Source organism: Bubalus bubalis, chromosome 23 (genome assembly GCF_019923935.1).
Source record: "Bubalus bubalis isolate 160015118507 breed Murrah chromosome 23, NDDB_SH_1, whole genome shotgun sequence".
Lineage (NCBI taxonomy): Eukaryota > Metazoa > Chordata > Mammalia > Artiodactyla > Bovidae > Bubalus > Bubalus bubalis.
Window position 1 is genome coordinate 19,120,624 of NC_059179.1, and position 16,077 is coordinate 19,136,700.

Genomic DNA, 16,077 nt, shown 5'->3' on the forward strand with positions numbered 1-16,077 from the left:
CTCGGTGCAGCCAAATTAAACAACTAATTAAAAACTAACAAATAGGGATACTAATAGTACCTACACGGGGACGTTTAAGTAAGAGCGCCTAGGCACGTGGTTATTCATATATTAATGGGCTTATACATTGAGTGCTACTGTAGTGTTACATGTCTTCTCCCCTCTGCTGCCCTACATACCTGGGTGTGTTTTCTGATACAAAACCCCAAATGTAGACTCTCCCCCTTCTAGAAGTAACAGTTGTGGCCTTTAGATGTTCCTGCCTTTCCTGCCTTCCTGCCAGAAGCATTTCTTAGTTGGTTAACAAATCAATTAGAACTTTAATAAGCACTTATTTTGCGCAAGCACTGTGCTAGGTCAAGGCCTTTGGTTAATAAAAATACTAATGACTATTTAATGAACATTTTCTAAATGCTGGGCCTTGTTTCCAGGTATTTTTTCACGCATTTCTCCACTTAACGCTCAGCCACCCTGTGAAGTAGACACGATGACTCCATTTTCCGGCTGGGCGGTGGTCCCAGTGTCACATGGTCGTTAGGTCACAGCATTGGAACCCAGGCTGGGCTCTGCCGCCTCTCTCGCCCGATCCTGAGTGTTGGAGGCCTTCCCTGAATCCCTTCTGTTCACTATCAGAACGCTCCTTTTGTCCTCAACTGAAACACTTGACTTCCTTGCTCCCTTGCAACTGGGGCTGGCCATGTGACTTGAATGTTGGCTGGTGAGCAAGAAGTGGAAATCTACCAGGTGGGACTTGTTGGGAAATTACTGTTTTCCTGATCAAAAGGGCCAGAGGCAGCTCACGGGCAGCTTTTGCTCTTAGCCCTTCCCTGCCTTGCTCCCTGGAATGTGGCTGAGAAGTTGGGAGGAGGAGGCACCCCCTCCCACCACCCCCAGGCAGAGCAGGAAGACAGAACGAGCCTGGGACGTGGACCTCCCAGCTCCAGACCCCCTTGCATGGGGAAGCCCCGCTGTCTCTGGGGGTTTCTGCTCCCCCCAGTCACTGACACGCAGTGCAGACGCTCACCGGGCGGCCCCCGCCGCCTGTCTTAGGCTGGCCAGGAGGGAGTGTTCTGTGGCTGGACAGAATGAGCAAGGCCTCAGGCCTTGCTGGCCCTCTTGGGTGTCTGGTCCCAGGGAAGAGAGTCCTGGGGGCTCTGACAGCAGGTGTTGGGGACAGAGGTGAGGTAGAGCGGAGCCTGCTGCCTTTGTAGGGGCGGGTGAGGAGCGCCTTGCCGGGGCCTCCCAGGATGGGCTCAGGGAGCCCCTCCTCGCCCGCTCCGTCTCACGGGCTGCCAGCACCTGACAGAGGTCAGTATTGTGCTCCGGCCAGAGGCAGCCCAAGCCCTGTGTATTCAGTGGAAAAATAATTCCTGGTCCTGGTTGACCATAGAAGTGTCCATAAATATTTGGTCGGGGTAGGAGGCTGGGAGACAAGGGGTGGATTCAGGGAGCCAGGTGGGCTGGGCAGGCTTTGGGCGAGGGTGGGTGGCAGCGGTGTCCTCAGAGGGAGGAGAAACAAGCGGGCCTCTGCTGCTCCTGACCTGTGGTGGGGCCACCTGACTGCCAGGGAGGTGATTTATGGCCGGCTGTCAGACCACCTGTTAGCTGGCACTGGCCTCTTCGTTTCTCGCTTCTCTGAGAGCTGCGGGAGCAAGCCAGGGTTTTTCCTCATCTCGAGAGAGAACGTGGCTCCATTGTTTCGGAGGAGCAGCAGGTCTTGATTGGACTTGGCATCCCAGCTGAACCCCAGTTAGTGGGGAAAGCAGTCTAGGGGTATCTGCGGCCCCCCTGCTCGGTACATCTGCCCTGTCCCTCAGCATCTGCTGATGGTACCCCAGGATGCTTTCCTGGCATCATCCCTCCCATGTTCTGGACATTTGAGTGACAGTAGCCTGTTGCCTCCGTTTCAAGGCTTCTCCCCTTGCTGCTTCATCCAGCTCAAGGTAGCAGCCTCCCTTTGCTCTGAGCTCACCGAAGAAGCCCCTGGAAGCGTTAGAGCTGGTCCCCTCCCTGCAGGCAGGACCAGGACTGCTCCAGCCTGAAGAAGCTCAGCCCCTTGCCCGCCTCCAGCCTCAGCCGTTGGCTTATCTGGATGGAAGTTCTCAGCCCTGGCTGCACACCACCCAGGGGGCACCTAGAAATTCTGATCTTGGAGCACCCTCCAGAGGTCCAGGTTTAATTGCTTTAGCTTAGGGCCTAGTATTTTGTAAAAGCTCCCCAAATGCTTCAAAGTGTTAAAGGCCTGAGCTGCTGCAGTTCTCACCAGCTCAGGCAATGCTGATGCTCCAGGGACCAGCTTGGAGTAGCACCTGTTCACGCCACCATCTGCTACACGTCCAGTGTCCAGGGGTGTCTGAGCTCTTAAGGGGTAGGAGTGACAAGTTTAGGTCTCTGGACCTTCAGAGTAGTTCCCTGTGGCCCAGCCTCTTGGGGGCTCCTTGGAGCGGGCACTGCCCATGTCAGGGAGATGCTGCAGGACCACGGGAACCTTCTGAATTGTGGGAGAAGGCTGGGGAACTTGGCATCTCTGTCCTTCCTCTGAGACAAAAGGATAGTCATCCCCATCGCTCACTTAGTCTCATTGTGGGGATAAGAAGGGTGACCCTTGCTGTGTGTTCTCAGTGGATCCTGCAAAAACATGAGAATTGCTCTTTTTAGGCATTCCAAGTATGTCTGTGTGGACAGACCGTGGGTTACAAAAAGGCCTCTTTCTCAAAGTCCCTTCTGAATGGCCCCTCGCCCTCCCTCCTGGAACTGGCTGACAAAGAAATCACCTGCTCAAAATCAACTGTTTGTTTTCTTTGATTTAATTAAAAACTTAAAAAAAAAAAAATAGAAAACCAAATCCTACCTGCATCAGTCTAGTACCTATGGCCTCGCAGCAGAAGCAATAATTTATGGTCATCAGGATATAGGGACACGCGGAGGCTGAGGAGCGAGCTTCTGGGAGGGGGCTGGGCTGGGCTTCTCCCCAGTCCAGTGGGGAAGGAGACAGGCAGAGATGGGGGAGGTGGGAAAGTGTGGCTGGAGGGCACCATGACCCTTTCCTCTAGAGGCTATGATGAGGACACATGAAGGGGCATGGGGGCCGGGAACTGTCCCCCAAGTAGCTCAGCCCAATGTCAAGACTTCCCTCTCCCGGGCGAGGCCCCACTGCAACAGAGGGGCTGACACTACCGGTCCCCTGGAAGCCACCTCCTCAGGCTGCTCCGAGCCCCTGCACTGTTCCTTGCTCTCTTCTCTCTGCTTACTTTCTGAGAGCCTGGGGCTTCCCCTGAACTGAGAAAGGCCTGGTTCTCTGGGAGCAAACCTCCAAGAACCCCAGAACCCCTCAGTCAAGGACAGCCTGGCTCCGTGTCCATCCCTTAGTGCCTGTGCCTGCACAGCTCTGCGTGAACCACCCTGCGGCAGGGGCTAGGTCAGCCTGGGGAGGGGGAGGCCAGGTGGGCAGAGGAGAGAGTGCCCCAGGGATGGGGACCGAGGACAGGGCATGGCTGGGTGGGGCAGAGGAGAGCCCTTCAGTGGGGCTCTGCTGCCCCATAGAAGAAGGGGTAGTAAAGGGAGCAGGGGTAGGAGAACATGAACTTGACTGCAAACTTCATCTCCTTGTTCTTCTTGTCCCAGCGGTAGACGGCCATGAGCAGCAGCTGCCCGTCTACTTTGCGGCCCATGACCAGGAAGCTGCCAGCCAGGCTGTCCAGCTGTGGGCAGGGGCAGCCAGCACCGTTCTTCATGTGCAGCACGAGCCTCTTGGTGTCCTTGCGCTTCAGGGGGCCCGACTTGAGCAGCTTCTTCTTTTTCTGGGCTCCAATCAACTTCCGGTCCCCATTCTCTATCTTGATCTCCTTGATGCGCATTTTGACCACTGTGTGTGGGGGGTGGACAGGGGGTCAGCCATGAGAGCCGTCAGGCTTGCTTAGGATGCTGGTGACCCCATGCTTGGTGCTCTGCCTGAAGCTCCAGGCCTGGGCCTTGGAGACATGGAGCTTCCGCATGTATACTTACGAAGCTCCCACCAGGTGCTGGACTTGTGCAGACATTATCGGCTTTCATCCTGACATGAATGGGTGTGGTGGGGAAATGAGGTTTGGAGAGGTGGTGATGGGCCTGAATTCTAGAGCCTGGCTTGAACTGAGATCTGGGCTGTGCCTTTCCATGATACCAGGTGCAGGGTGGAGAGCTCTCCTTGGGGAGTGAAGCTGGGCGTGGGCTCCCCAGGGAAGGGAAAATATTGGGGGTGGAGATAACCACTTGGAGGGAGCGTTTGGTGGAGGGGGTCCTTGTGACGCAGGAAGGCTGGACTTCGTGATCTCTGGGGATGGATGCTTCCAAATAGGATTTCTGGCTGTGTGTGTGCATGTGTGTGGAGGGTGTTTGGAGCAGTGGTGGGCTGGTAAATGCCAGCTCCGGGGAGGGGCTGCTCTGCAGCACGTGCTGATTTCCCCGGGGTGACACGCAGGGTCGGGAAGCGCAGCAGTCACCTCTATAATGTGTGTGTGACCGTGTAGTGTGGTGCTGCTGCATGTCTTTGTGTATAAGAGGATGTCTGCGGTATGTGTAGGAGTTTGTAGGATGTTTGTGGAGTGTGTGGCTAGTGGGTGAGGTGATTAAAGAGCCTAATAGAGCAGGGCGTGGTCACGTAGGGTAGCATCCTCCTTCTTTGGGACTCTGGGTCCCCATCTCTGGGAGAAGCCAGAGAGTAGCTTTGGCTACCCAGGGAGAGACATTGTTATAAAAAATCTTCTTTCTCTCCCACCCACTCTTTTTCTCTCTTGGACATACACACACCTTGCAGTAATAATGATCTCTTCCCAAACAGACTAACAACATAAAAGACCTGCTACAGGAAGGGTTTTGTTGCTTTCTCTTTTTTAGAGACAATGAGGTTAAGGCACAAAACGGGAACCAACTGGGCGAAGACCACAGGCCGGGCTGTGTGGTCTGCATGGGAGCCAGGTCCTGACTGCCCCAGGAATGAGAAGGCTCCAGGATGAAGCTGTGGGGCTGGGGACCATAACACCCCCAGCCAGAGATGCATCAGGTACCAGGCAGAGGTGCCCGGGGGCCAGGGGGCTGCGCTTCCGTCCTGGAGCCCATCTGTCCCCTCTGCTGCCCCCATCCATCTCTGGACCAAGCCTGCCTCCCACAAAGAGAATCCAGCCCTGGAGGCCCTTCTGTAGGCAGTGTCAAGGAAAGGCTGCAAGAGCCCTGGCCAGGGATGGACCATGGCCCTGGGGGGCTTCTGAAGTCCCTGATGCCAAAAAGAAAAAAAGTGTGTTTCTCTGGGGAGAGGGCAGTGGCCACATGGGCTCTACACTCACCGAAGTCGCTGGAACACATCTGCTCCATGAGTCCGTCAGCACTGTGCTCCATCTCACACTGGGCACAGATCTTGGTCACTGAAGAGAGAAGCAGGGGTAGGGTGAGGGGATCAGAGGCCAAAGAGCCAGACTTAGGGTTCAGGCTCCCCCACTGACCAGCCACCTCCGCCTCCCAAGTCTCCACTTCCCCATCAGGAATCGGGATGATGGTAATGATCATGCTCACTGAGTGGTTGTGAGATTCCAGAGGCGAGGTTGTGAAGGGACGAAACTGACCAGGTAGGCACGGCTGCCCCATGACCCTGGCAGCTGCGGCCATCATGTGCACCCGGCCTGTCTCTGTGTCTCTGCCTCCTGGCGGGCCGTCCCATCATGGCAGGGCGAGGGGCTCAAAGAGGGTGGGCGTGGGAGGGCAGAGCCAGGTGAGACTCCAAGAATGGGATTTCCCTGCCTTCCAAGTTTGAGCTCCAAGAAAACCAGAGTAAAAAAGCCCTGCCAGGATCCCTGCTGGGCACCATGCTGTTTCTGCTTGAGCGGGTGTCTCTCCTTTCCTGGTCCCATTTCTAACCCAAGAATAGGGAATTTGCCTTCTCTCAACACTCTCTGGTCACAAGACCCCCACCCAACCTCGACTCTCAGGTCCCATGTGGGTGCATAGGACTGGGATAGCATGGGTGAGGTTAGCTCTGAGCGGTGGGTGGGGTGTGGTGGGGTTCAGTTGCTTTTGGGGGGCCGGGTCAGATGAAAACAGGGGCAGTGCTGCCCCTTGGGAGAGTCCCAGAGCCAGGGGCTTCCTAGATTCTCATATCAGCCACCCAGGCGAAGCTTCCTTGCCTGGTGCCACTGTTTATTCTCCTGTCTGGTGTCCAACAGGGGCTTACTCTGTCTGAAAGGAGGTTAGCAGACAGTGGGGAGAAGAATGAGGCGGGTGCACAGTGAAGGGGAGGCTGAGACCAGAGAGGAATGAGGGGTAATGGGATGGGGGTGGGGTGGAAGGTGGCACTTAAGAGTCTAGAAGTTTGGGGAACCTGAGATTGCTTCCTATTTAACAATGAGGAGACAGAGGCTCAACTCGCCAAGGGCTCCTTGTTAGGGGCAGAGCCTGCCACCCTGCTCACCATTCCGCTCTGAGCCTTACCCAGGGGTCTGAGTGCCTGGGGCACTGGGGAAAGAGTGGGAGAATTTAGGGTTCCCAGGTGCAGAAAATAGGGGCAGGGTGGAAACCATAGCCCAGAGTTGCGTTTGGCCCCCAGTCTTTGGCTACATCTTTTCCCCTAGCCTCCGCCCCTCCCCAAATCCCAACACAGGTGGGGGTCCAGGGCTGCTGAGGCCAAAGGCATCTTTAGCAACCCTGGGTATCTGTGGGCTGAGAGGGGTGATAAGGCATTTATTGGAGGCCTCAGGATGAACTGACAGCACTGCCCCCACGCCCCTGGGATTCCAGAAGCTTAGGAAGGTGGAAGCTGCGAGCGAAAGCCAGGAGAGGTTTCAGAACAGTTGGAATCGGAGAGAACCAGTTTGAATGTCCAGAGCCGCAAGGAGGCACTACTCTGGCGGGCCATGGCGGGAGGGGAAGGCTGGAAGGCTTCGGGGGGACACGCAGGGCTGAGCAAAGACTCTGAGTGTGTGTGTGTCTAGAGGAGGTGGCACCTCTAGAGACCTGTGGCATCCATTGGGGTCCGGCTCACGGGTACCCAAGGGCAGTCGGAGCGCAGGGGGCGGGGGCGGGGGCGGGAGCGCTACCTGGAGGCGCGGTGGCGGGCAGGTGCCCGAACTGCACAGCGATGCAGAGGTCGTTGTCCAGGGGGAACTTGTGACAGTGCAGCATCTCGGGCCAGGGGAAGCCATAGGCCTCCATGAGCGGCGCGCAGCCGGCGCGCACAGCCTCGCACAGCGAGCGGCAAGGGTAGATGGGCCGGTCGAGGCAGACGGGCGCGAAGAGCGAGCAGAGGAAGACCTGCGTGTCCGAGTGGCAGCGCTTGGCCAGCAGCGGCAGCCAGCTGCTCGCCTGCTGCTTCACCTCGGCCAGGCTCTCGTGCTCCAGCAGGTTGGGCAGCCGCATGCGCTTGTAGCCCACCGTGTGGCAGAGCGGCAGGTCGGCGGGGATGTCGAGGCACTGGGGCGGCTTGGAGTACGAGCGCCCGTGCAGCGGCTCGGTCTGCCAGCCGTAGTAGTCGTACTCCTCGCCCCGCGCCGGCGATCCGTGCAGCGCCCCCAGCAGCAGCGCCAGCGCGGCCGCCCGCGCGCCCCCGGCCGCCGCCCGCATGGCTGCGCAGGCCCCCGACACTCCGTTGCCGCTGAGGTCGCCCAAATGGATGGCAGCCTCGCTCCGCTCCCGGGCGCACTGAGTGATCCTGGCGCCTCCCACCTTGGGGCTCCAGCCCCGGCCTCGCCGCGCGCTGCAGCCAATCTCCGGCCGCCCGGCCCCCGCCCCAAGGCGGGGAGTCAGGGTGGCGCCCCCTCGGCCCCTCCTGCCCTGGGGCCCGCGCGTCCCGCCCAGAGTCCCGCCCGCTCGTGCGCCCCTCTCCCGCTCGCCTGCTCCCCCGCCAGTGCTCCAGCCTCGCCTCGCGCCTCTCGCCAGGACTCCTTCACCTCCCTAGGCTTTTTCCTCGTCTCTAGCCGTCTCCTTATCTCTCTCCGACACAGCCTCTCCTGTTCCTTTTCTCACTCACTTCACTTGGTTATCTCTCCGTCTCGGCCTGTACCCCTCTGCTCTGTTTTCTCTTTCCTGACACCTGGGTTCTCCCCTTTCCCGGCAGGAGGCTTCTGGCTGCTCACACCCTCCTGGTCCAGCCGGGCAAGTGCTTCACCCCCAGTGCTCACGCATTTGTGGAGTTCCTGCCTGGCTCCGGGCAGCTGTGCTGACTGCTGGGGAATCAGAGATGGATGTGATCCAGAGCCCACCTCCCGGGCATCCCAGCTTAGTGGGGGCCAAGATAATCATACCTGCTGTTTAGTGAGCACTTATTTAGTGCCTCAGACACTGCACAGCACTTCATAACCTTATCAACTATAATGATGGCTAATACTTATTGGGTGCTTCCCATGTGTCAAGTCTTTCTGACCACATTACATAAACTACCTCATTTAATTCTCACAATAATGGTATAAGATGGGTAGGTACTACTACTATCTGTGCTTTACAGATAAAGGCACTGACCTAAAAAGATTAAGTAGGGATTGGAGCCAGGACCTGAATCCAGATCTGATTCCAAGAGTCAGAGCTGGGTCATGACCAGGGGTTCTGGATTCTGAGTCTGTAGGCTTAGTGAATCTGTGTGTCTGTAGAGGGGTGGGAGTGGGGTGGGGAGGGAGACTCAGAGATGTGAAGTAACTGGCCCTTGGTCACGTTGCTAACAGATGAAGGAGCCATGATTTGAATCTAGATGTTTGGTTCCAAAGACCAGGGAACTATTCAGCTCTAAGATAAATTTCAGCCTAGAGTAGGAAATGCTGAAGGAGGAGAGTGTATGTCCTCTGGGAGCCTAGAGAAGGAAGGAATTGAGGAGGATATCCAGGGAGGCATCAGAGAAGGGGCAGGGTTTCAGGGACCCAATGTTAAGGGTCCATCTGGATCCTGCCTTCCATTGGCTTTCTGTGGGAGGAGCTTTGGTTAAGAGGCTTAGAGGTGGGGTGGGATGGTAGGCTCCTTCCTGAGAACCTAACTGAAGACCTGACTCCCCAGCCTTTGTTGGGGAGGGTACCCTGGGGAGGAGTCATGTAGCAGGGTTTGGGGTGCTCTGAGCTAGGGGAAGAAGTTCTGGGGCACTTGCCCCCTACACTCTTGCCCTCAAATCCTCCCCACCCCATTCTCCTGAATGTCTCCAAGGCTCCCATCTTCCCACGGATCTATCCTCGCAGTGCTAGTGGAGAGCAGTGAAGGACCACTTCTCTTAATAGTCAGATGACACTCACACACCACTTACTGTGTGCAAGGCTTGAGATGTGTATCCCACAGATGGGGATACAGAGATACAAAAGACATCGGGCCTGCCTCATCTGATCTAGTTTTGAGAAAAAGACACAAGACATGGCCGAGGAGGCAAAGGAAAATTAGGCAGAGCCCTCGGGTGGAACAGCCCTCTGTTGTTTTGATGTCCAGGAACACACTTTCCTCCCATTTCTCCCTCTCCCAACTCCAGCGTGAGAGGTTCTGGGATGACCCCTCAGAAGGTGAAGGGCCGTTCCCTGCAGGATTAGACAGTGTAGTGTAGTATGGTGCAAGATCTTGGACTCTGCAGACAGAAAGAGCCAGGTTCACATCTGAGTGCATACTCTATGAGTGACGACCTTGGGCACATACTTAGCTATTCTGACCCTTCATTTCCTTGTTTGTGAAATAGAACCTCTTCAGCAGATGTTGTGAGGGGCAAACAAAGTGGTGCATGGAAGGAAAGGCTCCTGCACAATGCCAGCACATAACAGGCATCCAGGAATGTTAGCTCGCCAAGGGATGTGTGACTTTAGGATATAAATGTGGTGTGTGCTCTGAAAGCTCCCTTGGACACCTTGGCCCTGGCTCCGGCTTGGGACTCTGAGCAGCAATTCTGTTCCCTGCACTCCAACTTACCCCTCACCCCCTGCTCTGGGCTTGGCAGAACTTCTCTACTCCGGGGAAAGTGTGGTTTTGGGCACTGGCAAGAGTGTTAGGGCTACCAGGTGGTTGAACAAGGTGCTGGCTCCCTGGGCAGCTGGTCTCCTGTGCTGTTTTTTGGCATCCCAGTGCCTGGCCTGGACAGAGTGAAGCATTGTTTCTGGGCTGCTTATGTAAGAACTGCACATGGTCTGAGAGCCGGGGGCGTCTGTACCTGGCAGCTCCAGGGCCTCTGAAGGGCAGAGGGGCGAGGCTGGAAACCTCCTGGAAGAGGAAGATGGGTAGGCTTTACCTGGCAATTCTGCCTTGAGGGCCCCTGAGGCTCCTGGATATGGGGCCCGTGATGAAACTGAGGTGGGAAGCCCTTCATAAGAACCAAACCCGGATGGGGGCTGACCCTGGGGCAGCCATTCAGGGAAGCTCTCCCTCTGTGGCCAGGCCGGCGGATTACTTTGGCCCTGGTGCCAAAGAAAGGAGGGGGCTGTGCTCTGACATGGTTTCCCTTCTTGATGAGCCTGCTCCAGGGCCAGCGCAGCTGGGCGAAACACTTGGCATGCTGGACATCTGTCCATCTGGGAGCGTCTGCTGTCTGTCCAGGCACACGTTTCCCCCAGCTGATGGAGGAACCTGCTTGTTCAAAACAATGTGTACTCATGGTTTGTTGTGAGCAAAGTTCTACACAGATAACTCTTTGATTGGACTTGCCAATTACGGGGAATTCTCTGGTGGTCCAGTGGTTAGGACTCCTTGCTAAGATCCCTCAAGCTGTGCAGTGGGGCCAACAAACACCTGGCTAGTTAATGTTACCAAAACCTACATTTTTTCTTCTTTTCTTTTTGGCTGCATGGGGTCTTAGTTGCAGCATGTGGGAGCTTGTTCGGGAGCTTATTCCCTGGACCCAGGATCCCTGCAATTGGATCCTGCATAGATCTGCACAGAATCCCTGCATAGATTCTTAACCACTGGACCACCAGGGAAGTCCCTATTTTCCTGCTTTTTCAGTGCCTACTTCAGTGGTTCTCCTTGTGGTCAGGGTTTCCTTGAGGGTCCCCAAGTACCTTTTAGGGAGTCTACAAGGCCAAAATTGTACGTAGTTTGAAGATCTACTCAAAGTGCAAGACAGACCAATGAATTTTAAGGATTTTATTTTGTTGAGTAAGAAAAGTTTATTGATGTGGATTCAGATTCTACATTACAACCAACATTGAAAGAATTGCTACATGTCAATATTTTGGCAGTATCAATTTGATAGCCATAATATCTGAAAAGGCTATTAAAATACTCTCTTTTTTACATTTTTATGTAAAGCCAGATTTTCTCCATATATGTCAACCAAAACAACATGTAACAACAGATTGAATGCAGGTGATATATGACTGTCTTCTATTAACCTAGACATGAATGAGACTGCGAAAGTGTAAAACGGTGCCACTCTTTTCACTATTTTTTTTGTTTTGTAAAATATAATTATTTTTCACATAATTTGCTATTTCTGTTAACATAATGGGTGTATTATGGTTGTTTGAAATGAATTATTTTTTTTCAGTTTTCATTTTAACCATGGTAGATACTAATAGGTATAAATCTATATAAACAAAAGTTCTTTAATTTAAAATTTCAATTTTTAAGGGTGTAAAGAGGTCCTGAGATCAAAAAATTTAAGAACCACTGGCTTATTTCCTCTGTTCATTTCTGATAGAGGTGTATAAAATCTACTTTGTGGGTTTGTTAATTTTTCTTTTTTGTCTCATTTGATTCAGTTTTGCTTTTTACACTTTGAAGCTGCATTGTTAGCAGCATAAAGTTTTGTGATTATTATGTGTTCTGGTTGGATTGTAATTTTTATCTGTTTGAAATAGCCTCCTTTGTTCCTTTTAATCTTTAGTCATGGGAAAAATGATTTCATGAACTAACATTTAGCTAGCACATGCTGTGGGCCAGGCGTACATGAGAAAGAGTGTCTATCCTGGCCCATGTGGAGAATGTGGACTCGTGAAAGCAGTGAAGCGTAGTGGGAGGAGTCAGGGCTTTGAGTCAGACTGACTGGTGGTGAATTCCAGCCACATCCTAGTTGTGTGTCTTTGGACATATGTCTGTTGGACTTTGGACCTGAATTTGTTTATTTGCAAAATGCGGTTAGTAACATTTGTTTACTGGGTGGTGGTGAAGATGTACTGGATACAGGATGAGAGAAGCACGTGGCAGAGTGCCTGGTGTATAGTAGTTCTGTGATGAGCGCCAGAACAGAGCCATAGTGAGAGATCTGCCACTTTCGTGCCCCTCCAAGGCCTCTGGGGGCGGCAGCGCGTCCCAGTGGGGGAGTGCGCCATGCGTGGAGCTGGGAGATCTCACTTGTGTGTTTTCAGCTTAATAGCAAGTCCTCCCACACCCTGAATCTCAGTTTCCTCATCTGTGAAGTGAGGAATTCAGTCTCTGTCCTGCATTCTCCACGGGGCCATCTTGAGAATAATGAAAACAAAAGGCTTTGGAATGATGATGGAGATGAGGCTGACTTTGTCCTTGGCCCAAGGTGGGACCTCTTTCTGTCCCCAGCTTTTTTTTTTTTTAATATTTATTTTTATTTATTTATTTGGCTGCTTAGGTCTTAGTTGGGGCATATGGGATCTAGTTCCCTGACCTAGGACAAAACCCGGGCCCCCTGTATTGGGAGTGCAGCGTCTTAGCTGCTACACCACCAGGGAAGTCCCTGTCCCTGGCTGTGTGGAGGTCTTGCCAGCACAAGCTTGCCTGCCTCCCGGGGGAATGTGATGCCTGAGGATGTGAGACTGAATCTCGTCTTTATTCCAGAGCCTCCTGGAATTACCTGCCTTTTGCAGTCTCAGCGTTCCCCTGCTGGGACACCTGTCTTCAGGTGCTCAGCAAAAAGCCCAGGGTGAGTGGTCTGTGAAATGAAGAGAACTGTTAGTGCCAGGGGGGACCCATGACTATTGTCCCCCAGCATTCTCCCACCCCCCACCACTTTCTATAAGAGGAAACTAGAACTTGACCTTCCTGACTCCCAGTCCAGTGCTCTTCCTATCACACTGACAGCACTGTTTTTCTTTCCAGCATTTTAGTTTCGTCAACTTCAAAGTCAACATGTATCCCGCAGGCCCGTAGCTGTGCCCCCCTTCCTGCTGCACAACCTGTCTCTGGGCAGCAGTTCAGGAAGGCCTGCTCAGGATCTCGGGGCAGTGGGGGCCTTGTCCTGGAGGGCCTGGGCTTACTGCCACTGAGTAGAGAGGCCAGGAAGGTGACCTAGTCTTCCCTTCCAGGAGCTTGGACACCGGCAGGTTTTCCATTTGTCCTGGATCTCATGTGGTTCTGCTAAAAAAGGAGAGGCCAGACTTGTCCCGGGCCTGGGTCTTGGTCTAGCTCTAAGAATGTCTGTCTGAGGTACAGCAGGAAGGCCAGGAAGGTGACCTAGTCTTCCCTTCCAGGAGCTTGGACACCGGCAGGTTTTCCATTTGTCCTGGATCTCATGTGGTTCTGCTAAAAAAGGAGAGGCCCTACTTGTCCTGGGCCTGGGTCTTGGTCTAGCTCTAAGAATGCCTGTCTGAGGTACAGCAGGAAGTAAGGTGGAGGGTGGGCATGTCTGGTATTCTTTGGACAGGGCTGGGATGGAGAGAAGGACAAGTAACAGTCCCCTCTTCACCCTGGGTCCCCAGCACACCCGGGAGCCCTGAGGCTGTGGCTAGTGGGCAACCCAGCTAGAAGCATCTCAGAGAGGCATCCACATGTTTGGGTTAAGACTACGACCTCTGGGGACGTCCCTGGTGGTCCAATGGTTAAGACTCCACGCTTCCACTGCAAGGGGCACAGGTTAGGTCCCTGATCAGGGAACTAAGATCCTGCATACTGGGAGGCATAGCCAAATATTAAATAATAATAATAAAAGACCATGAACTATGGAGCGGGACTGGATTCTAATTTCAGCAATGCTCCTTGACCTTGGGCAAGTTATTTAACCTGTCTGTGCTTCAGTTTCCTCATCTATACAATGAGGATGCCAACTCTAGTGCCTTATAGGATCCCTGCCAAGGCTCCAGGTAGTCCAGGCCTCTTGGTTGGGAGAACTCACAGAACCCCAGACCTCCTTATGCGATCCTCATCTCCTGGCCATCATCTGTCTAGGTCGTTTTTTTTTTTTTTTTCAGTTTCTGGCTTCCCAGCAGGCTGAGGGTTCCACAAGGGCAAGACTTGTCTTGTCCATCTCTGTTTCTCTGGCTCCTAGCACGCTGCTAATTACGTAGGAGATGCTCGATACATGTTGCATGAATGAATGACTGATTGGATGGATGAATACTTGGTGGAAGGAAGTAGAAGAAAGGAGTCTTTGGAGCCAAGTGGGTTCAGGTGGGAGCCATCTTCCTTTAACCTTTCTTGGGCTCTTTTGGAATTCTTGGGAGGCCCAGGAATGATCAGGAGGGCTGTAGGGTGACTGTGGGGAGAGCCATTGAGGACTGAGTGAGTAAGCTGAGAGGTATCAGATGCTTGCTGTGGGACTGGGGGTGATGGACAAGCCCTTTAAGCTTGTGCAGACCTCCCCCTTCCCCCTACTCTCTTGAACACTTGTTTAGTGCATCCTAGGTCCCTGGCATTATGTTCTGTGCTTTCCCATCCATTGCCTCATTTAATTATTCCACCCGCACTGGGAGGGAGACATTATCTTCCCCATATAATACGGGAAATTTGAGACCTAGAGAAGTTCAGCAACTTGCCCAGAGTCACATAGCCAAAGAGCAAAGCCAGGACTTGAACCCAGGAATTTCCTCTGTGACTTGTGGCTTGCATCTGAGAAGGGCTGGGAGCAGGTCTACCCTGTCCAGCCCTGACCCAAACAGCTTTACAGGGGAGGGGGGCCCTGGAGCTGGAGCAGATTCTTCAGTGGGACTCAAGTAATGGGGCTGCAGTGGTTTGGCCCCCATTGGCTGGGCCACTGCCCTCAGGGAGTGTGAGGTCTAGAGGGACAGCCAGCTGATAGCCTCTAATCACAGCTAGAGTGGGTTCCTGGTGCAGGGTGGAGAGGTGCCCCAAAGCTGCTCTGTGGAGGAGAAAATGAGTAGTGGACACAGAGTCAAAGGCACCTGCAATTAGGCTTTTGTCTCTACTGCTTATTTGGGAACTTGGGTAAGACACAACTCCTCATGCCTCAGTTTCCCCATCTGCAAAATGGGGACTTTCCTTTTGCAGATTGGCTGGTAAGATTAAACGAGAAGTACCTGAAGATTCTTAAAAGTGCTCTAGTGTAAGTGCTGAAAGAGTTTTGTGCAATCACAGGAGGCAGTCAGTGCAGGGCCCCTACTCTCTCAGCCCCCGCTGTGGCTGCAGGGGGCCCTGGGAACCCTAGATTTACAAAATGTTTCAGCTGATAGCTATTCTCTATTCTGCTGGCTCCTGACCACCCAGGGTCTGGGAAGGCACTATTAAAGCTCTGTAAGTTATTCTCCATGTTTCCACAAATCAACATAGGATGGTTCATTTGCCCGTGAATATAAGAGCAGATTTCTTTGCTTTTGGCTGGAATCGCATGCTCACAGGATGGAACTCCCTCTCTCACGCCAAACAGAAGAATTGGCAGTCCATGCGTCTTTGATTATTTAAAAAACAGAGGCTGGGAGAGGGAAGTGCGTGGCCCTGTAAGGGGAACTATAGGTCAGAGAGGCCCCAGGGATCTTTGTGCTCCTGGTGCAGGGAAGGAAGTCAGGAAGGCCCTAGAAGGTCCTGGAGGGCAGGCCGTGGAGGGGAAACCCAGGGCAGGAGTGGTAGGGGTGGGAGCCAGCTGTTGGGGGAACCCTGGGCAGACAATGGCCTCATTAAGGAGAGGGTTCGGGTGGGGAGAAGCTGGGCAGGGCCAGTGAATCTCCTCTCCCCCACCCTAGCCAATGGAGTGATTGTCCTTGGCTGGGAGGGAGCTGGGGCCCTGGCCTGGGAACTGCTGGGCACTTGCCCCGAGGGCCACCGAGGTGGTTGCAGCTTCTTTGCCTGGCCCCAGAATGGGTCTTCTGTGCTCAGATGCTGAGGGTTCAGGCCACAGTGGGGCTACCTGGTGCTTATTCTTCCAGCTGTCGGGGGTTCAAGGCATGGGTGCCCCACACAAGGCTCTCTGAAAAGGGCCCCTACTTCCCTCCTGCCCACTGCTGGGAAATTGAGGCCGTGATG

General features: G+C 53.8%; 1 protein-coding gene across 1 annotated transcript; it reads right to left on the reverse strand.

The window, feature by feature from the left end:
- Positions 1 to 2,789: 2,789 nt before the first annotated feature.
- SFRP5 (secreted frizzled related protein 5) lies at positions 2,790 to 7,692 on the reverse strand. Its single transcript, XM_006061147.4, has 3 exons — positions 7,065 to 7,692; positions 5,322 to 5,399; positions 2,790 to 3,865 (listed from the first exon to the last, which is right to left on the reverse strand). Exons 1-3 carry the CDS (start codon positions 7,585 to 7,587, stop codon positions 3,519 to 3,521), a joined length of 948 nt encoding a protein of 315 aa, XP_006061209.1. The 5' UTR covers positions 7,588 to 7,692; the 3' UTR covers positions 2,790 to 3,518.
- Between the last annotated feature and the right edge of the window lie 8,385 nt (positions 7,693 to 16,077).